Source organism: Tursiops truncatus, chromosome 17, assembly GCF_011762595.2.
Source record: "Tursiops truncatus isolate mTurTru1 chromosome 17, mTurTru1.mat.Y, whole genome shotgun sequence".
Classification (NCBI taxonomy): Eukaryota; Metazoa; Chordata; class Mammalia; order Artiodactyla; family Delphinidae; genus Tursiops; species Tursiops truncatus.
This window is the reverse complement of record NC_047050.1, coordinates 74,102,712-74,123,535: the sequence shown is the minus strand read 5'-3', so window position 1 is coordinate 74,123,535 and position 20,824 is coordinate 74,102,712. Positions and strand designations below refer to the sequence as shown.

Sequence of the window (20,824 nt, the reverse complement as noted above, 5' to 3'; positions counted from 1 at the left end):
CAGGCTGCGGGACTCCAGCGTTCCCACAGCTAACCACTGTGCTTCCCGGATTTAATACCTGCTCAGGGACTTGAAAGGAGCACGGGATCCTAACTGTCAAAACTCGTCATCGTTAAAGGAGCCCTCGGGGCTGTATTCTTTTACTCGGTAAATCTGTCAGAGGCAGATTCTTAACGTCAGTTCACGTCCTTCTCATTTCTGGTTTCCTTTTCAGACGTCCCCGTTCACGCCGCACCCAGGGATGCCGGTAAGTAGCAGCAGCTCCTTGGGGCTGCACGGTGTCCCCCAGCCTGGCTCGCGATGTCCCCGGGGGCTCTGGGAGCTGGGCCCGGGCTGTGTCCTAACTCTCAGCCCCTGCGTCCCAGTCGCTGCCAGGCATCTGGGCTTCCCGACCTTGTCCTGGCAGCCAGTGGGGACAGACCCTGCGAGGAACCAGCTCCAGGGTCGGACAGGAGGTTCCAGGGGCCTGGAGGCTGCCTGCCAGTAGCCAAGGGCGAAGGCCAGCCCTCTCTTTGGGTAAAGTTACCTCCTCACTACACAGAGAGTGGCTGGTGGTTCCGAGCAGGACAGAGTCATGTGGGCTGGCAGAAGACCAAAGGGCAGAGCAGGCAGTTCAGTGGGTGTCTGCAGTGAGGGGCCCCGGGCCTGGAGGGCCTCGAAGGGACAGGTTGAGAGGGGCAGTTCGGAGGCCGGAGGGGACCCAGCCTGCGTGGAGGGTGGCTGGTGGAGGGACAGCTGTGGCTTCTTGTGAGGATGAAGACGCTTGACCGAAAAGGATGCTCGCCATGGCTGCAGCCTCCAGGAGCCTTTCCCTCCTCTCTCCACGAGCAGCCCCTGTGGAAATAAGCGCATTCAGGGGCTCTGCCTGCCCTGAGGTCAGCAAACGGCCTCCTGTGGCTCCTTTGCTCTCAGGGGCGTGGTTCTCCCGGTGTTAGGACTTGACAGGCTGCACCACGCGCGGCGGCGGAGGGGCTTGTGTGGAGGATCCACCTGTTTCCACGCTTAAGTAGCTGTGACTTAAGAAGCTCAAAAGGACCCTGTATCTGATGGAAAAGAACAGAGTAGAGAGAGAGAGGCTGAGTCGGTGCCGGAATCACTGCGGAAGTGGGAGGATGATTTTGAGCTGTTTCGTAGGAGGAAGCAAGGGCGAGAGGGCCGTCACGGGGCAGTGCGGCTGCAGAAGTGCTGGGAGATGCGGGGGGAGCAGGCTGGGTCCTCTCCTCTCTCAGAGGAAGGGCTCAAAGGGACAAGGCGGCAGAGCCTCGAACGCGGCAGGTGCAATGCAGGCATCGCTGTGACCGCCCCTGTGCCCAGGGATGGCCCGTGGCTCGGAGGAGTGAAGCTCCTTGCAAAAGGCCTTCCTGGACTTAGCAATTGAGACTTGGTTGTCAGCCACGAGGCCCTGGCCGAGCCCCACCGTCTTCCTCTTCCAGGACCACACGCACCTACCCGATGCCTCTGGGTCTCCCTCCCTCACGCCCACCCTGAGTCCCCAGATCTTGAGGCAGACCTGCACATCCAGCCTCTGCTTAAAGGAATTGCTCCATAAAAGATGATTTCCAAGGTGCTCCCATGGGAAGGGACTGAGAGAGAGCCAGAGGTCTGCCCAGCCTCCTCTTTGAATCGCAGTGGTACCACCTTCCTGCAGGGTCGGAGCTGTGCAGAAACCAGGAAGTCACTTTCAGATGCAAAGCAAGGAGCCTGTGTCCATGAAAAAAAAAAAAAAAAGATTCATTGTGGATTGTTGCATGAATCCCTCTGGGGCTGCCTCATTGCCATGGTAACCGTGTTGTATTGATGGTTCTGAAAGATGTTCTTCTGTTTGATTTCTCCTTGCTCCCAGCTGTGTGCCTTCCAGCCCCTGCACACGGGGAGGGGCCGCGAAATTTGGAGGGGCCGGAAAGTTTGCAGCATGATTAAGAAGGGGAATAAAAAGGGGGAGGAGGGCTGGAAGGAGAGCCCCTCTTCCTGCCACTCCAGGGTTGAGAAACCTTCTGGGGATGTCAGGGACCCCAGCGGGGAGGCCTCGAGGTAGCAGGGTGATGGCCGTTTGCGGAGAGCAGAGCAGGGGCTGTGAGATGGTGAGCAGGTCTGGAGATGTCAGAGAGGAGAAGGGAGCCCATTCCTTAGCTGGAGGAGGGAGGGCCAGGCAGCCTCAGGCTTGGAGACACTGGTTAAGAACTTAAGTGAGGCTTTGTAACTGGTTTAGAAGCAGCCGCCTCGGGAAGGCGGCCTGACTCCACCCCCTCAGCCTGCAAAGGATTCCCAGACGCCCAGCCAGGGCCCTGCGTCTGCTGAGCCCAGAGAGGGGATTTGGCTGGGCTGACATCGCCAAGGGGGCATTTGGGGGAGAACGACGCTCCCGCATTCAGCATTCAGCAGCTACTGATGGGCACCGAGTGTGCACCCCTGCAGTGCAGACTCTGCCTCCCGGCTCTCAGGCCCTGGGTAGAAATGCCTTGAGCATCTTGCCTGTGAGTCCCCAGGGTCTCTCCTCTGTCCTGGCCTGCCCACTCCTGGTTCCTGAGCCCGCTTCCTGCCACCCACTGTTCCTTCCCCCAGCTGGCAGAAAGCGTGTGCAGGCTCCTTCCCTGTGCGTCACCCGAGTGCATCCCGTAAGCCCTTTCATCTCTGCAGATTGTATCTCCAGTGACTTGTGGACCAGACAAAAGAATTTTGCAAATCCCCCAGCCCCCCACGGGAACTTTTCTAGGAGGAAACCATGCTAGAAATAAGGGTATTGTTGTCTGGTGACCGGAGCCAGAGTGCGTTCTTCCGAGCTGGTGGGAAATGGAGATTCTAGAAGGAATGAGCTTGCAAGAGCAACCTCATTTAATCCAGGCTCTCCGAGGTGTACTGTGCAGATTCCACTCAACAGCTGGTGCAGAGGGAGTGACGCCCCCAGCCCAGGGCCGTGCAGACACTAACTCGGGGATCAGTGATGAGCTTGGGGGAGGGCAGGCAGGAGCCTCGGGGGCAAGGTCTCCAAAATCTGCCCACGCGTGAGTAGAAAGCGGCGTGGAACCTGCAAAGGGCAGTTGCTGGCGGTGCTGGCTTCTCCTCCAACGAAGGGGCGTGTGCAGGACAGGCAGGTCCGTGCGGCCTGACCTGAGGGTGGGCTGAGCATGTCTGCTGTACTCTGCTTCCCCACCGACAGGGAGAACAAGGGCCCAAAGGAGAGAAGGGCAATCCCGGCGCGCCTGGGGAAGCGGTGAGTGCCCTGGGCTCTGCGCCCTGTGCCCCTGCCCCTCGCCCCTCACTCTGGGCGGCTGGTTAGACGGGACGTCTGAGGGCTGAGCGGCTGCAGCTCTGAACTGCACACAGGAGCTCCCTGAACTGAATGTGGCCCCTTCCTCCTCCCTTAGGGGTCCAAGGACGCCCCCTCCGTGGATCTCAAATTATGCCCATTGCACGTGTCCATACCTCCCCCATCTGCCCGGGGCAGGGGTGTGACCTAGTCCATTGATAGATTGTTTCATTTCAGGGATCACAGGGTCATCCTGGAGAACTGGGGCCTCGGGGACCCATTGGACCACCGGTAAGAAAACTCTCTGTCCACCTGTTGGCTCCTAGACCCGAAAGCCCCGCCAGCGCCTCCATCCCTCGCTGGCCCCTCTCACCTGGCATTCCTGGAGTGTCCACCAGGGGGCATTGCCGGGACTGTGAGTCCAGTGCCCTGGGGCAGAGAGGACCTCACAAAGCGCCCCAAAGGGCAGCCCCCGGGGGCGGGCCCCGCCTCTGGGGCCCAGGATGTCGCTGCTTTGTCGCTGAGGTGTCGGTGTCGGTGAGCTGGCCTCCCGCCACGCACTCCCTCCCCGACTCTGTGCAGCCGCGGCCGTGCTTGGGACCAGGGCTCCCCGAGGCTTTTCAGCGGCGGGAGGTGCCCTCCTCCCTCCCAGCCCCGACTGGCAGCTGCAGTTTACGTGACGCCTAGTGTGTGTTCGCGTCTGGATCGCATTTCCCTCAGTTTTGGCTTCGTAACTGGCTCTTTGTTGGGCAGTCGTTGGTGTTCTCTGAGAGTTCCGTGGGAGCGGCCTGTCTGGGCTCAGAGGCCACGGGCCGCCGGCTGGCTGTGTGCCCCGGGCCAGGCTGTCCCTCTGAATATTGTTCACGTCAAGATAAAGGGTGGGTGCTGCTGTCCCGGGGGTGGGGAAGACGGAGTACGATAGCGGAGGCCAGGAGCCGTGATCTCTGTCCTTCAGTTCGGATCACCTAATTCTGATGACGAAGGTGCCCTGACGTCCCCGCATGGGGCCGAGGACGGCGTTGCCTGTGGCTTCTCACCTCCCCGTTTTGTTTCCCGTGCAGGGTGCCAAGGGACAGGAAGGCGCGCAGGGGCCGCCCGGAGCAGCTGGGAACCCCGTGAGTCCTCCCGGCTCCCACAGGAGGGGTTCTGGGCCAAGCACCTGCCCCTGCCCGGGCTCCCAGCTCTGGGCAGAGTGTGGGGAGGGGGCCGGGAAAGCGCCGTCCACGCTAGAGGGCTGGCCGGGGCCGGAGCCTCCTGAGCAGCCAGGACCAGAGACGTGCCGGCCTCTGCCACGTTCCCAGCATCTCAGGGCTTCGTCCACATGCCAGCCCCGAAAGGAGTCTCCCGCACACACATGGGTGGCGCACACGTGGACACACGCAGACGGGTTTGTCCCTCTGAGAAGCACGCCCACGTGCACATCCACACGTTTGGAAACCGAGATGCACACGCACCGTGATGCGCACACACATATGTACACCCGTATAAGGACGTGCACACATATAAATGCAGTTCTGGCAACTCCAGGAAGACAAGCACACGGGTACCCTCACGCGCTCGCTGCTCCTGGCCCACCATCTCCGTGGGTCGGCACTCGTGCCCCTGAGCTCTGACTAGCGTTGCGTCTACCGGAGCGGAGCCCCGAGCCCAGGCTTCTCCAGGGAGCTGACAGACTCCCGCGGGGACTTCCGGGAGGGGCGGTGGCATTAGAGCAGCAGCAGTGCCAGGCAGGCAGGACTGCAGGCCCCACGTACCCGGCTGCAGTCTGCTCGCACGGCCCAGCCCACCGTGCATGTGACTTAGTGGGAACGGGTCAGCCCCGGGAGCTGGGCGGCGTGGACGTCGCAGAGAAGGGGCTCGCGGTCAGCTCCTCCGTGCTCCCAGAGAGAGACCCGCCCGAGCGCAGCCTGCGGGAGAGGGAAGCCGAGCGCAGGGGCGCGGGCGGCAGGAGAAGCGCGGGGAGGCCCCAGTACTGGGAGTCCCCTGCGTCCCCGTCTCCCTGGCGGTGACCCATCTGGAATGTCCTCATCCACCTCTCCCGTCATACACTCGTCCAGCCACCAGTGTTCAAATCCACCTCCTCCAGGAAGCATGCCCTGATTCGCCAGTCAGATCCAACACAGGTACGCACACGCACGCACACACACACGCGCACGCATACGCACGCGCACGCACACGCAAGCTTTCCCTCGTCAGTGCCGGAGCAGCCCCGGCATCTTCAGAGGGAGCCAGGGCGAGAGCAGTGCTGCTGAGGCCCGCTCAGGCTTCTGCCACCATCCCCACCGTGAGCTCCCCCTCGGCCCTTCACCAGCGGTTGGTCACCAAGCCCGGGTCGTTCCTCCCGGCACCGTTTCCAGGGATGCCTCTTCCTGTCCAGCCCACGGCTGCCTCTCGTGTCCTCTCTCTGGTCCCCGAGGCTTGCTCATGCCCTTACGGTCGACCTGCGTTATCCCGGAGCATATTTCTCTGCAACGCAGGTCTGCAGAGTTTGTCCCGTTTTGGGGGTTTTCTTTCCCCCAGGCTCTGAGGATAGAGGCCAAACCCCACCCGAGACACGTGCATGTTTGGATCTGGCCTTCCTTTCTGCCCGCCCTGCCCAGCACACATTCCACCTCTGCCGCCTATGTGCTGTGGTCTTAAGGAAGGTCCTAGGCTGCTTCTGTTCTCCTGTCTCCCACCTCTGTGCTGGAATCCCACTCATTTCAGGCTTGGCGAGCTGGGGTGCACCCGGACGGGAGGTTCGTCTTATCTGTGGAGGGAGTTTCAGGTTAGAAACGTTTCCAGCAAATCAGGGAGAATTGAATAGAAGGCAGGTTTGGAGGGAAACTGGGGGAGCTGCTTATAATCAATACCTTGGGCCTTTCTAACCTTCTTCTGTCTCTTAATAGGGCGCTCCTGGACCTGTAGGTCCCCCTGGTTCCAGTGGCCCCCCAGGAAGTGCGGTGAGTAAGCGGGGTAAGGGGAGAGGGCAGGGACACCAACACTGGTTGTGGCTCCACAGTGCCCATCTCCTGAGTTAACTCATTTATCCTCCACAAAACTCAGGGGTGCAGGCATCCTTACTCCCATTTCACAGATGGAAGAACTTGATGTCCCGACGAAGTCGCCTAGAAAGTTACCAACCTGAGGTTCTCGGTAACTCGTGAGGTCTCTGGGTGGTAAATGAAGCTATGGTAACTGCAGAAAGCTGTGAGCATCACTGATGTTGGAATCAGCATCAGAGTTTGCCTTGGAAGAAACAAAATGAACCTACAGAAGTGGAAGAGGCCCTGACTTTTGGGCTGCCCAGGTTCTGGCCACAGCTCTGCCACTAACCGGCTGTCGGGCCTCCGTGAGGGGCTCCTGGAGACCTCCGCTTTTTCATCTTCAAGATGAAAGGTTCACCCTTAACCTCCTGCTGCACTTGACTTAGGGAGACAGCTTCCCCCGTGGGGGCCCCAGGGGTCTGCTTTAAGGACCCCAGCTTTAAGGTCCACCTGAACGTTGATTGCAGCTGTAACGTGTGCAATGAAACACCCAATGGCATCTAGTCAAGGGTAACCGAGAATTGTGCTCTTGAAATAGATTGAGACCAGTCCTGTTCAGTCACCAGCCTTTCTGTTAATAATCATAGCCGTTCAGAGGACAAATGTGGGCATATATGTGGGCCAGGCACTGTTGTAAGGGCTTTGCACGAGTTCGTTCATTGACTCCTCGGGACCCTGGGAGGCGGATATTAGTATTGCCCGCATCTTATGCAGGGGGAGACTGAGGCACAGGGAGACTGAGTCATGTGGTTAGTGGTTGCCGTGGACACTGCTGGACCCTCGCCTGTGCCATGTCACCCTCCCCACTGCAGTGCCAGCCACAGACTTCCAGGAGCCAACGTTGCATTCCTCTGTCTGAGGGTTTCCTATGGCTTTTAGAGACCTCACTGTGCAGCCACGTGACACGTGGCCAGGAGCACCACCCACCAGCAGAGCCATCCCTGGCTGATGGGTGTATAAACGGCCCAGCTTCTCCACTCCTGGTGGAGCCACTCTGAGTGTGTGTCCTGCGTTGGCCCCCAGAGCCCCCAGCAGGACCGAGCTCCAGTTACACGAACGTGTCACTCCCTGCCTGTCCTCCTTTTTCTCATGTCCCTGCTGGTGCTTCCGTGGAACACCTGCACCTGAGCCTTGTCTCAAAAACTCAACCTCTGGGGGACTCTGAAGACACAGGTGGAGCAGGTCAATGATGCCAAGGCCGTGTTCTTAGGTCACCCTCATCCTCCCCGAGGTCCCCTCTGAGAGCTGCAGCCCAGGGTGGGCAGGGCACCAGGAAACACATGCCTGCGTGGTTAGAGGTCTCGTGTTCCAGGTTGAGTGACAGACCAGGGGAGGAGCAGCTGAGGCAGGCTGGGGGAGGTGGCGGCGAGGAATTTAAGCCGGGGTGGGGGGGATGAGTGGGGACAGAGCTGTAATCATTAACTGAAAGGGGCTGATCGCCCTTCTCTGGGGGCGGCAGCACTCTTGAACTTCACCTTGTCAATAACCCCTCTTTCTTCAGGGCCCCCCGGGCACCAGAGGCCCCCCTGGGAAAGATGGGGAGCGCGGCGAGAAGGTAAGGTGCAGTGTGATCTCTCTGCACACAGCAGCTGTTCTCAGCTTCTCAAGCAGGGAAGGAGGAGCCCGCTCTGCCCAGACCTGGTTTAGGACCCAGGGTCCGAAGGGCTTCTGAACAGAAGGGTGGGAGGGGCCCTGCAGTCGTCTTGTTTAACACTCACAGCGGACCCGTAGGGTAGGTGGATCCCCATTTGACAGAGGTGGGGACCGAGCCTCTGAGAGATTAATTCAGCTCTCCTACGTCCTGTAGCTAGTGAACCACAGAGCTGGTCGGTCTGACTCTAAGTCCATTTTCTCTCAGTTCAGCGCACCAACTTCGCCCTCCCACACCTTTGTGTGCACAGTTAAACCTTCCTGAGTTGTAAGAAAGAGCTTTGTTTATTAGGAAGAAGAGAGACACGGTGTCCCCCCAAAACGCCAACACCCCGGGGGCAGAGAGGGAGGTCCCGTGGACTTCCGCAATCCCACGCCACGTTTCCCGAGCTCGCGTTCTAGGAAGCGTCTCGGAGGGGTACTCCTGACTTCTACTGGCATCTAGTGGGTGGAGACCAGGGATTCTGCTAAACTGTCGCAGGACGGCACCCCCTTCTCAACACAGAGCGCCCGTCCCGAATGTCAGCAGCGCCGGAGCTGAGAAGCCCGGACTGCAGGCACCCTCTGATACCTGCATGTTCTCGTGTGTAAAATGGAGACACTGAGCACAGGTGGCAAGGAGGAACTGAAGCACTGATGTGTCAGAGGGCGCGGCAGAGAGCCGGTGATGGGGGCTGACGGCGGTTCGCTGTCTCGAGCCACCACGTGAGGCTTCGCCTCCAGGAACGGGTGTCTCGGCGTCTCCACGGCGCCCGATGCCTCCTCCGCAGAGGGCCCCTCCCGGCACTGCAGTGTCTGAACCTGATGCAAATCCCTTCACGTCCACTTCGCCTGAGACCTTTGAAAGGAGTGATCATTTTATCTTTTCTATTTTGGCAAAATGCAACAAGGGTAAATAACAAAATTTTACACTTTGGTGGGAAGGCTCAGTTTTAAAACACGTACTTCAGAGAGGAAAATGATTCACTGCAGAGAAAAATGATCCGCCAACCTGTGGAAAATATCCTTAAGCGAGGGAAAACAACCTGGCCCATCGGGTTTTCCTAGATTACACCATGTCTGAAGGATTAGGCTCTATTCGGGGACGTAAGTGGGGCACTAACCACTTAGGAGGAGCTTAGAAGAGGGTTAGAAGAGGTTTTTGAGGACCAGTTGAGCAACGATGAGAAAAGCTGTGAGCTGTTGGCTCATTCAGCCTCAAGGGGGAGCCAAACACTTCTGCTTGTCTGAGCAGGAGCCTGGGCTGAGGTCCAAGACCCAGGGCTGCATTTGGAAGGGCACTTCCCTCCAGTGCTCTGCAAAGTGGTAAAAATCCCGGACAGCAGGATGTGTCCAGTGGCTGGCCTGAGGCTTGTGGAAGTTGATCCCGCCCTGGGCCTGGAGACAGGTCCTCTCCATGCCTTGCTTTGCCCCTCCTTGGGACATCGTACCTCACCTCACCTCTGCATCAAATGTCGGAGGCGGTCAGATTGCAGCCTAGGCCCGAGAGAGCCCTGCCTGGGAAAGGGAGTTCCTGCCTCTCACTTGGTTACCCCGCAGCGTTCCACAACCAGGGCTGCTTCGGGGCTCCTGGCTTTGTGGTCAGAAAGGGTGAGCAAACTCCAAGCCCAGCTCCCTCATTAGATCCTGGTTGTCTGTCTCTCCCCACTTTGGAGCCCCGGGCTGTGTTCACATCACTGAAAGTCTGTCATGTGAAAAGGGATTGGATTTCGTCTGTAGAGCTCCAAGGTTGAATGCCAAACATCTGGAAGATTTCAGAGAGGGTTGGCTGACTATAAAGGCACACTATGTAATGGAACTGCCCAATAAAGGGATGAACAGCCTGAGAAGGTGGTGAGCTCCCTGCTCTCATAGGAGTCCAAACAGAAATGGGAGGACTGCCTGGAAGAGGCACGCGTGATGGTTTCCTGCAGTGGGAGGAAAGTTGGACTAGAAGACGACTAGCATCCTTCCTGTTCCCATGTTCCACGTTGTATAGTTTGCTAAGGCCGCTGGAACAGCGTATCGCAAACTGGGTGCCTTAAACAACAGAAACTTACCGTCTCACCATTCTCACCGTGTCAGGAAGTCCTCAATCAAGGTGTCAGCAGGGTTAGCTCTTCCTGGGGGCTGTGAGGGAAGGATCTCTTCAAGGCCCCTGTCCTTGGGGCCTGATGGCTCTCTTCTCCCCGCATCTTCACGTTGACTTCCCTCTCCACATGTCTGTATCCAAATGTCCCCTTCTCGTGAGGACACCAGTTCATACTGGATTAGGGTCCATGCTACCCTAGTGTGACTGCATCTTAACTAATTACATCTGCAAAGACTCTATTTCTAAATTGAGATACTGGGGTTAGGGCTTCAGCATATGAATTTTGGGGGGCACATTATACAACCCATCTTTCTATGCCCTCAGAAGGGGTGGGCTTTCTGAAGCAGGGCATCACCAGGAAGCCCACCAACCCCCTTCAGGTTGGTTCACCACTGAAAAGCTTACTCTCTGCATGTCACTGATCCTGGACACTGTCCACTTTTCCTTCCAGGGAGCAATGGGAGAAGCAGGAAGCCCAGGGCCAGGTGGCCCCAGGGGCGATCCTGGTGCCCCTGGGCTCCCGGGGCCACCCGGAAGAGGGAAAGATGGAGAACCGGTAAGTGTCGGGTCCAGGGTTTCTGTGCCCATGACGATCAGGCTGGAATTAGAAGAGAAAAAAAGAAAAGGCTCACTGGTCAAGCTTTGCAGAAGCGGAGTCATAGCCAGTGAAAGCAGGTGGACTGGGAAAGGGGTCTTGGGTGGGGGAAGCGTCTTGCTCCCGTCCACTTCAGGCCAGTGCAGCAGAGTCCCCTGTGGACTGCTGGCCGCGTGCCAGGCTCCAGGCCGGACGCTGGGGACACGGAGATGGGTGAGCGCCTGTGCTGTTGAGATGCTCATGAGACAGCCAGGCAAACATAACCGTAGCTCAGGCAGTCCTGGAGTGCACATCCTGGAGAAGGGCTTCCTGGTCTGTGTAAGTCTGGGGAAACCTTGCACAGGAAGTGGCATCTGTGCGAAATGTGAAAGTTGGAAGAAATTACTTTTTAGGCAGAACAGCACAGAGAGGGTGGTCCAGACAGGTAAACCGTATGTGGAAACGCATGAGAGCGTTGTGTGCATGGGGACCTACAAACGTGTTAGAGTGTCACAGACACGAAGTGAGATGTATTAGTAAATTTTGCTGCAGTAATGAAGAACCCCGAAATCTCAGTGGCTTTCAGCCCTTAGCACTACATGAGGACACAGGGACCTTTCCTCTGTACAAAACGGGTCACGATGAGAGTCCCATCCCCCTGTGGCCCCCCGCGGCACAGGGTAGATGGGTAAGTGCTCACTCACGGTCCCATGGTTATCTTTGTGCCGTTCATTCTCCCAGGGACTTCGTGGACCACCTGGATCACCTGGACCTCTAGGAACTAAGGTAGGTTTATCTAGCGAACTGTGAATGCCATGGGTTGCACTTAGGGGCCAAACAGAAGTTAATTGTCAGCATCTCTGGTCACCTCAGTTTACTTGCATGTTCATCACTTTCCACTTAACTAAAGGCTCTGTGACTCTGAACTGTGACATTAGAGTAGTTGCCACATAATTGTTGCTTAATAAATGTTTGCAGTGAAATCAAGTTGCAAAAGATGCTTTCAGCCAGCAAAGCAACGGGTCTATCTTGTATTATTAGTTTAATTGGGGACACAGACGATCCCCAAATTTCAGATGATTAGCACAGGAAAAGCTTATTCCTCATTCACAGCGTGATGGGAGCTGTGGTGGGTGAGGAGTCCTCGTCTACCTGGCCGTCCAGGGACCCACGTTCCTCCGGTCCAGTGCCATCCCTTCCTCTGGGACTTCAGTGTCTCCCAGAACCTCCGTATGCGGTGGCAAATGAGGGAAGAGACGGTAGAGGATCTTGTGGAAGGATTTTGTGGGCCAGGCCTGGAGGTGATCACTCATTTCCACCAAACTCCTGACACTACGGGGGAGGAGCGGTCGTCCTCTAGCTGGGCCCTGGGAGGGAAGGCAGACGCTTTGGCAAACAGCAGGCGTCTCTTGTTCAGTGCACCTGCAGCCACAGCGCAGAAGACATGACTTCACCCCTCAGGGAGTGTTCTTAAGGGAACCTTCCTGAGTGACTAGGGAAGTTTTCCTGGAGTTATTTTCACAGCGAAGCAGTCATTCATTGAGTCAAATGCATCCATTAACAATACACTTCTTATTTCATCCATTGCATATCCACTGAGCCTCTGCCGTGTGTCAGACCTGGAGGTGGGCTGTGGGGTGACAGGGGTGGGTGTCACGTGTTCCCAGCCCTCTGACAGCTCAGGAGCTGGGGGAGAAGCAGACTCACAAGTGCTGGGATAGAGGGAGGCTGAGGCACAAGTGAGCTCAGAGGAGCCTCCCGACCCAACCTCGTTTGACTGTGGAAGGCTTCTTGGAGGAGGTGATGTTTCTCCTGATTTTAAAGTGCATGTAGCCATTGGAAGGGGAAGGTGAGGAGGGAGTTCTCTGCAGGGTCCTAACGTGGGAGAAGGCCGTGGGAGCGTGAGATAGAATGTATTCAGAGTAGAGCGTTGCTGTAAATGCACCTGCAGCCAATGAACCATCATCTGACCAGCTCAGACGTATAAACCTAAGAATGCGTGTGACAGGGCTCGCCTCGGCAGCACAGATACTAAAACTGGGACGATACAGAGAAGGTTAGCGTGGCCCCTGTGCAAGGATGACACAAATTCGTGAAGCGTTCCATGTTTTTTGGCTAAGTGGATCTGTAAATAGTTAAATAAAATTTAATAAGTAAAAAATTAAATAAAATGCAGTAAAGTTTAGAATTTATGTACAAAAAGAATGTGTGTGACATAGTCAACGATAGACATTAGAATGTTTATTTTTTGCTTTAGTTTAACATATATTCAAAATCACATAACTTAAAGAATTACTGTATAATTATGATATTTTTATCCACTTACATATATTTATGAAAACAGTTTTAAAAATTCTTTTTATGTGCCTTTGGTGTCATGGCCCGTCATCCCTAGACCCGCTTTCTGAGTCAACTAGCACTTTCCCAGATCAGGTCACCATCCGTCCCAGTCAAATTATTGAAGATGTAACACAGTGGGAACCCGTACATGCTGCTCTTGCTGGAATTTTTATCTCAAGGCCCAGATACCCATTGTTTTTTTTTTATTCCTTTTATTCTATAGTGGTGTCTTTGGGATCTGAGGAACATAACCGCAGAGTATGTTGTATTTATTATATGTAAAAGGCTTGTTTACAATAATAACCAGGACATGGAATTTGAGGCCTCAGGAATAACTGCTGTGTCTACGTTCAACTTTCTTGCTTCATGATTTTTTCTGCTATTTAGGCAGGTGACCTCTGTAATTGTACTAAGCTTGCACTGATTGAGGTCATAGTAGGCTAACGTGCATTCCCCTAATAGTGATTTTGTAGTTCATGATCAAAGGGGAAAAAACGAGAGAGTTCTTTGAGTGATCTGAGCAAATATTTGGCAACTCCCCAGTTTCTGAAGAAGAAAACAATTGGAAACAACTTTGCCTGAATTTGAGGGCGTGTAAGATAGTTCCTTGTGCCTGGAACAGTGGGAGTGTGTGGACAGGAGCAGGAAGCAGGACCAGATTCTGGAGGCCCTATGAATTAACAGCCAACTGAAGGCGTGTCTCCAAGGTTCCGCTGTGATGCTGTGAGCCCAGTGTCTGACTGGCAGCGCTCCTGTGCTCTCAATTTCCCCCCTAGAGGAGGACCTTCAGGACCTGGAAGGAAGGCAAGGGCACCGGAAAGGGCACCAGAAATGGGAGATGGGGAAGATGGCTTAAAAGGTCCTTTTCTCTGTGATATTTCTGAGGTTGATGAAATCTTTCTCCCAGGCAGTTTGGGGAAAAATGATATAATGCAAATAAAAATAGTTGTCTACCTCTGCTTGTCACAGGTACATGCTCTGTAGATGTTAGTGACTCTTATCATTAGATCGCCCTGTGGAGTCTGCTTCACGGTTGCAGCACGAAGGTGGGGAACCTGTAGGCAAGTTGCTGGAGAGCCCAAGTGGAAGTGGGAGAGGCAGCAGTGAGGAGTAGAGGGGAAGGCTGAGACCCCGGGGTGTGAGGAGTGCAGCGGGCCTTGCCCTGGGGTCCAGTTGACCAGCCAGTTTCAACTCCATGGGACCCACGGTAAGTCGTGCTGTCCCTTTGGCCAAACACATCCTCCTATTTCAAATGTGAGATGTGTAAACAGATGACCCTTTCAGTGTTAATATTGTATAATATATATTTGTAAGTTAGAATGTAGTTTAGAATGAAGGTTTCCCTAGTAAGCTGGGAAGGTAAATTGGAATTCAGGTCTTTAGTTGTAGAATGGGGGTCCCACGGGGGGGACCAGGAGGGAGGAAGGGGACACAGAGAGAGAGAGAGAGAGAGGGAGGGAGGGAGCGTTCAGCAGTGTGCCTTGCCCAGGCGCTGTCCCTCGTTCCTGGTGCTGACTGAAAACCCCTGGGGATTTCAGGGTGGGTGCTATAGTGTATAAGGGTTTTCCTGGGCACCTGCTCAGCCCTTCCTAATTGCTTACAACTGCAGGAAGACTCTTAAAGATGCCTTTCCTTCTCTTGGGTGGACTTGTTTCTAGCCAAATGAACAGACTTTGCCTTCACACAGAACTGGGTTAGGATCCCAGCTTAGCTACTTGCGAGACAGATGACTTAAGGGCAAGCGGCCTATTCTTTCACAGACTCTCTTCCTTTTCTGTATAAAGGAGTAAAGCATAGTTAACCCCCAAAGGGCTCCTGTGGATAAGTGATCTCACAGCACATAAATGTTCAGTAAATGTCATTCTCCTTCCATGACTGCACACATCTCTTCCCTGGACAGTGTTGAACTGGCCCAGAATGTTTTGCAGCCAAAACAGATACTCCAGTCAGTATTACAGATTACAGCTCACACACCCCTTTTTTCTCGATCAGGAGCCGCCTTGCTTTTGCTGACCGAGCTTTAAGGTCTTTTGCCCTTTTCTTGAAGCCACTTTCTCAAAGTTTCAGTCCATTAAGCTGTGATGTGTAGTTGCTTGGGGTAAATGTTAGCATCACAAAGGGCCATAAACATACCAGGGCCAGGCCTGGCTACCCTGCAGCAGAGATCAATCAGTGTGACTCAGATTCTGGGCTGGGCTGGGAGAGGTCTTTCATCATGTTCCCTCCTGGGTAAAAAGTTGATTTTGGTCAAAAGCAAAATTTAGTACCTGACAAAATGTGAGTGATGAGAGGTTCATTCATTCGGGCATTCAGGAATTTGCTATTAAAGGGCTATTCCAGGCCCTACACTGGGCATTGTGGATGCGAAAGCGTGTAGAGATTGTACCCAACATAGGGTCTGACTCATTTTTGGTACTTTACAAATATTTGTTGGATTAATGGTTAAAGGAATGAATGGATAGTTTTCTTCTTCTTTTAAGACACACAGGAGTCAGAGGGTCAGACAGACAAAATGGGAGGGCAGTGTGTTAAGATTAATGAAGATGTATTCGAATACCTTCCGGAAGGCAGAGAGGAGGGCAGGCGGAGGTGGGTTTATGGAGATGGAATGATTGGGCTGAGTCTTAATTGGTGGGGAAGTGTTTGGAAGCTTAGAACCTGGATCAGACAACATCCCCACGAGGGGAACAGCTGGTGCCAGAAGCAGGGTGTGAACAGACCGCATGGAAAAATTCAGATGCCACCGTTGGTGTGATTTAGCTTTCAGTGGTTAGGGTTTTGTGCTGCGCATGAAATAGAGCCTTGGGAAGAAGGGGGAAGCCACGATAAGACAAAGTAATAGGAAGAAGACTACATTAACCACTGTGAAGAGAAACTGGGGTGCAAAACAACATGGATATTTCTGACATTTATGTGTACTTAGTTTATTTTCTGTCTTCTGATTCGGCTGATAAAATATAATTATATAATACTTGATGTTACGTGGTTTCTTACCTTGTAAATGAGTCTACGGAAGATACATGGGAATTTGGTAGAATGTTCTTTTTTTTCCTAATTGATGAGGGTCTTAAGGTGCCAGAGAGGTTATGGCATTTATGCAAAGTCACAGGACCAGGTTGACATTGTTCTGTTAGGAACGGAGCTCGGGTGCACTTGCCTGATTTGCGGCAAAGCCTCTCTACAGACACCGGGTTGTGGCGAAGGAAAGTAGTGTTTGTTGCTGGGCCAAGCAAAGAGGATGGGCGGCTGGTGAGACCTGAACCCCTGATGGCTTTCAGACAAGGGTTTAAAAGCAACGGGAAGGTGAGGGTCGTAGGGTGTGTGATCAGCTCGCGGACATTTCTCTCATTGGCTGGTGGTGAGGTGACAGGGTGATGTTTGGGAATCTCAGTCATCAGCCTTGTGGTTCCAGCCGGTCTGGGGTCTACATGCTTGTGGTCAGCATCCTCTGGTGGGTGGGCGTCTTCATTTCTGCAGACCAGCTCGAAGGTACGTGTCAGATGGTTACGTATATCCCTTGAGGAGGAACTAGGGGTCCTGAGGCTGTTTTATCGCTCAGCTGTTGTGCGGGTGACCATAACTTTCCTCGCTTAACCGCTGGCCCATTGTGTCTGCTTCCCCTCTCTTCCCTAATTGGTAACTGCTTGAGTCTGCTCTTTGGAACTCAGTGAAGGCCAAAGAAGTGAGGACACGACCTGGAGGGGGTTGTACCGGGGAAGGTACAGGGTCCTGTTCAGGGTCAGTCCCGCCTTTTCTTTGATACTCTTCAGTCCTGAGAGAAACAGGGGCAGGGCAAGAACGGGAATGAAGTTTGGGATAGAGAGGTTGGCCATCAACTCACAGGGGAACTGGATTTTAGGGGAGCTCGGTTTCAGTCCTAAGACTGGACTTGTCATCACCTGACGGCCAGTTTGACGTCTTCTGCCTCATCCTCTCGCTGTCACAATGTGCTGGTGAGGGACGCGGCACTGATCATGTTCATTCGTAGTTCATTACCCTTTTCCCACATTTGCCTTATTTCTTGACTTCCCACCTTCCCCAGGCACACAAATCAGATCTCCTGGCAGTCCCAGTCACCTTGTACTTCCCAGAATCAGCCATATCATATTATTCTAAAGAAACAGAAGGCACCATCTGGGGCTCTGAAGAGGATTTCTTGGGGACTGTTTACAGAAGCGAGTGCGGGACAGAGGGATGCCGCAGCTCTCAGGACACGTCGCCACCGTCCACCTGGAGGGAGGAGGGAAAGAGACAGTGTTACCAGAGTTTAGTGAGAGGTTTGGATTGTGGTTCATCTCTTTTGTGAGAACTTCACAAGCCCTGTTTCGATTTCTCTTCTGAATTTAACACGGAGTATTGAAAAGGGGCTCATGATCGAGTCGTCTTTGGTCTTGGAGTCTGGACTGCGGTTTGCAATGAATAAACAACCAACATTAGTTGAACGAGTATATAACTTATCTACTCATCCGAGGAACAGTCATACTGCAAGAAAAACAAACCATCTTGAAGCGTGACTTTTCTTAAAGGTCCAAAATGTACAGTTTTCCAATTGAGATGGTGGTTACAGGCTAAGCTGATGATTAATAGGGTTTTCCCTTAATGCTTAAACACATAAACCTTAATAAAGCAGTGTTGCCTAGCAACGCCAGGTTCTACCTGAAATAAATGTGCTGCACGTTATCTCATCGGCTCTTCATAATGACCTCCTAAGGCTGTTTCCGTCTGTCATACGAGTTAACTCATCCTGGAGATGTTAAGTGCTTTCAGCGGGGTCACCCCCCATTTCAGTGTCAGGCTTGGCTGCCGTCTGCTGACCTAACAGAGGTGCACAGTTTCTTACACAAAATCCTGGGGGCCCTGTGTGCTTCGGATTGAATTTATTTTGGAATTTAGAAAGGTAATAATTTGCAAGCAACATACATTGCGTTTACCGTGGTGTGGGGGGCAGCTTTCCTCATCGTTAATATTGATGTAACAGAAACATGTAAGTATCCACGCAAAACGAGATGTGTAAAGACTGTAAATAGCCTGTGTCAATGCAAGTCGGCTTTGGCTGCCATCTCAGTTAGGATAAGCCCTTGTTCTCAGACGGGGAGGATTTTGAAATTATGCAGAAGAAGGCATGACTGTCTCAGCATCCTTCTACAGCAAGTGGCAAAGCAGAACTTCTTCCCTTTTCTTCTTCCCTTCCCCTCTACTCTTCCGATCAACGTCCAGAATGACAGGCACCTGAGAACAGCAGCAACTACGACGGCCTACGTGCATTGGCTGCTGTACCGGGCGCCCTGTAGGCACGATCCCCTAACAGGCACGGCGTGTGCGGGCCTGGCAGCTCCTGCTGTTACCTGCCCTTCGTAAATGAAGGATTAAAGCTCAGGAAACGTGTCGCTCTCTTAAGCCAGCAGTGACTAAGGCTGAAGGCAGAACTTAAACGTGCACTATATTAACCGCCATGCACAAGGCAAAGGTTACATCTCAGTCGTTCTCCCCGCTCCCACCCCCTGGAAAAGTGACCCACAAAGTGTAGGTACTTGGCAAATTATTGGTGAAATGATGGATTAATGTATTGGTGATGTGGGCATTAAGTTGAAATGTGGGTACATGGTCATGGGTCCAGGATGGGGGCAAGGTGAAGCCTGGAGAAAGCACCGTAAAACTTGGAATTGTGGTCACGTTGGGGGGGTGTCACATTGTTATAATCACATCTGGAGCCATGGTCAGCCCTGAAAGGGGCATGGTCACGGTCAGTGGCTGTGGTCCACGGGTGTTGGACTGGGTGGGATGATGGCAGCTTGCATGAACTTCAGGGGGCGCTCGGAATCCGGGCTGGGGCAGAAGTGCTGGCTGGAGAGTGTGGTCGGACGGTGGGAGGGGCGTAATTCTCCTGCACCCTGGCTCTCTATTGCCCAGAGCTGACCTCTTCACCTTGTGTTTTCTCTTTCCAGGGGGACCGTGGTGCACCTGGGATCCCCGGCTCTCCTGGCAACCACGGAGACCCAGGCATTGGGGTCACTGGCCCTCCTGTGAGTCCTTACCCACCCAGCACACCCTTGCTCCCTGGCACACAGCCAGCCCCTGCTGGCTCCCAGGGGACCTGCTGCTCAGGCCCTGCAGCAGGGACACACCTTTCCCGGCTAATCTGGTAGTGGGTCGTTGATGCCTGGGCTGGCCAGGCTGTAGGTCTGTCCACTGTGACTGACACTGTTTCTAAAACTTGGTGTATTTCTTATAGGAATAAGGCTTTTCTGGGGAGACCAAGACTTGTCTCATTCAAAGAGGAGTGAGAGAACAAAACTCACTAAAAAATAAAAAGGAAAAAACAGTGCTCACTGGCCAGACTTTGCAAAAACTGAGGTATAGCCAGTGAACGTGAATTGGTTGGGAAAGGAGTGTGATGTGGAAGAAATAGCATGCTTTCAGGTATTTCAGGCAAAAATGAGTTCATTACCCCTCTTCCTCCAATTAACGTACAGGTGAGAACGTAAGTGGAGTCAAGAAGGTTTTTATCTCCAAAATAAAATCTAGGAAGTGGTCTTTGGATTGGTGGTTTTGATGAATAATTCACATCAGTCTCCTGGGTGTGAGCTGGCAGGCTCCCTGGAGGTGGTGACTGTAAGAACCGTAAAACCTTTGAGCTGTGAGAGGTCACGAGCATCCGTGACCCCCAGGCCCCATCCAAGCTGAGGATTGCCGTGAGCGTCTCAGCCAGCATACCCCGAAGGCCTCCAGGAATAGGAGACACTGCTTTCAAAGCTCGTCCATCTGGGTTTGATATTTGGACAGTTATTTCTGTAGAGAACAGACATCTTTTAGGAATGTCTTTCCAGAGAGTGTAGGATTACGCTTGTCTGTGTCTTCTACCGCTGCTTCTAATTCTTCCCTTTGTACCACAAAGAGCCCACCTCCCCCCCTCCATCCCCACCCCTGTTACTGAATGATGACTTTCAGAACTGAAGACCAGTTTTCAATCCTGGGGTTTTATCTTCTGTTTAGTCCCTTCTTTGCTAAGGACACAGTACCTTAGTCATGCGCCTTAAACTTGCATTTGCTGGTTTTTGGGCAGCACGTTGTCTCAGTCTGTTTGGGCTGCTGTAACAAAAATTCCTTAGACTGGGTGGCTTAAACACAACAGAAATTTACTTTCCACGGTACTAGAGGCTAAGAAGTCCGAGGTCAAGGTGCTGGCGGATCCAGTGTCTGGTGAGGGCCCGCTTTCTGGTTCATAGATGACTATTTTTTCTATGTCCTCATGTGGTGGGTGGAAGGCGTCAGGGGGTTTTCTGAAGTTTCTTTAGAAAGACTAATTCCATTCATAAGGGCTTCACCCTCGTAACCTAATCACCCCAAACCCCTATTTCCAAATACCATCGCACTGGGGGTTAAGGTTTCTTTGTATGAATTTTGGGGAGACGCGAACAGTCTGTAGCACTTGTCTCACTGTTATTTAAAGGAAGCGCCAATACCCAGTGGTTTTCAGATGCTGTCGCTAAGCCTCTTAATATCCAAACTGCGCTTGTATCAGTGTTGATATCGTTGGGCTCATTATTTTCTTAACCCAGAAGCACAGTCCAGCTTCACCCCTGTTCAATGTAATCTGAATGTAAACTGGAGCGGTCCATGACCCGGTCTCTGCTTGGTTTTGCGTTCAAGAAATAAAGTGATCCCATTCATTCCTCATCTGTCTCTCAAAGAATCTGAGAGGAAATCCAGTGTGTCACCCACAGTGCCACTTGTTAAATTAAAACCCCCTTTTCTCCCCCCGGTGGTGCTCTTACACCCCAGGGCTGGTCTTGGGCCTCTCACTTTGTCCCTGAAATTCCCCGGGGCACTCTCTTCTCTGACCACCCCCCTCCCAAGTGCACCTCGTACCAGAAATGACCACGTCACTTCCACTCCAGCCCCCAGCAACGGGGCGA

At 53.5% G+C, this 20,824-nt stretch overlaps 1 protein-coding gene and 1 non-coding gene across 2 annotated transcripts in view; both read left to right on the top strand.

Moving 5' to 3' along the window:
* The window catches only part of COL22A1 (collagen type XXII alpha 1 chain), a 261,283-nt gene that overhangs the window by 170,820 nt on the left and 69,639 nt on the right, over nucleotides 1–20,824 (top strand). The window contains exons 32-40 of the mRNA XM_033842909.2: nucleotides 215–247; nucleotides 3,158–3,211; nucleotides 3,485–3,538; nucleotides 4,309–4,362; nucleotides 6,136–6,189; nucleotides 7,775–7,828; nucleotides 10,446–10,550; nucleotides 11,310–11,354; nucleotides 18,854–18,931. Coding sequence (XP_033698800.1) covers nucleotides 215–247; nucleotides 3,158–3,211; nucleotides 3,485–3,538; nucleotides 4,309–4,362; nucleotides 6,136–6,189; nucleotides 7,775–7,828; nucleotides 10,446–10,550; nucleotides 11,310–11,354; nucleotides 18,854–18,931 — 531 coding nt within the window. The remainder of the gene's footprint in view (nucleotides 1–214; nucleotides 248–3,157; nucleotides 3,212–3,484; nucleotides 3,539–4,308; nucleotides 4,363–6,135; nucleotides 6,190–7,774; nucleotides 7,829–10,445; nucleotides 10,551–11,309; nucleotides 11,355–18,853; nucleotides 18,932–20,824) is intronic.
* Nucleotides 12,576–12,680, top strand: LOC117308778 (U6 spliceosomal RNA). Its single transcript, XR_004522959.1, has one exon. It is a non-coding gene; the product is annotated as a U6 spliceosomal RNA (small nuclear RNA).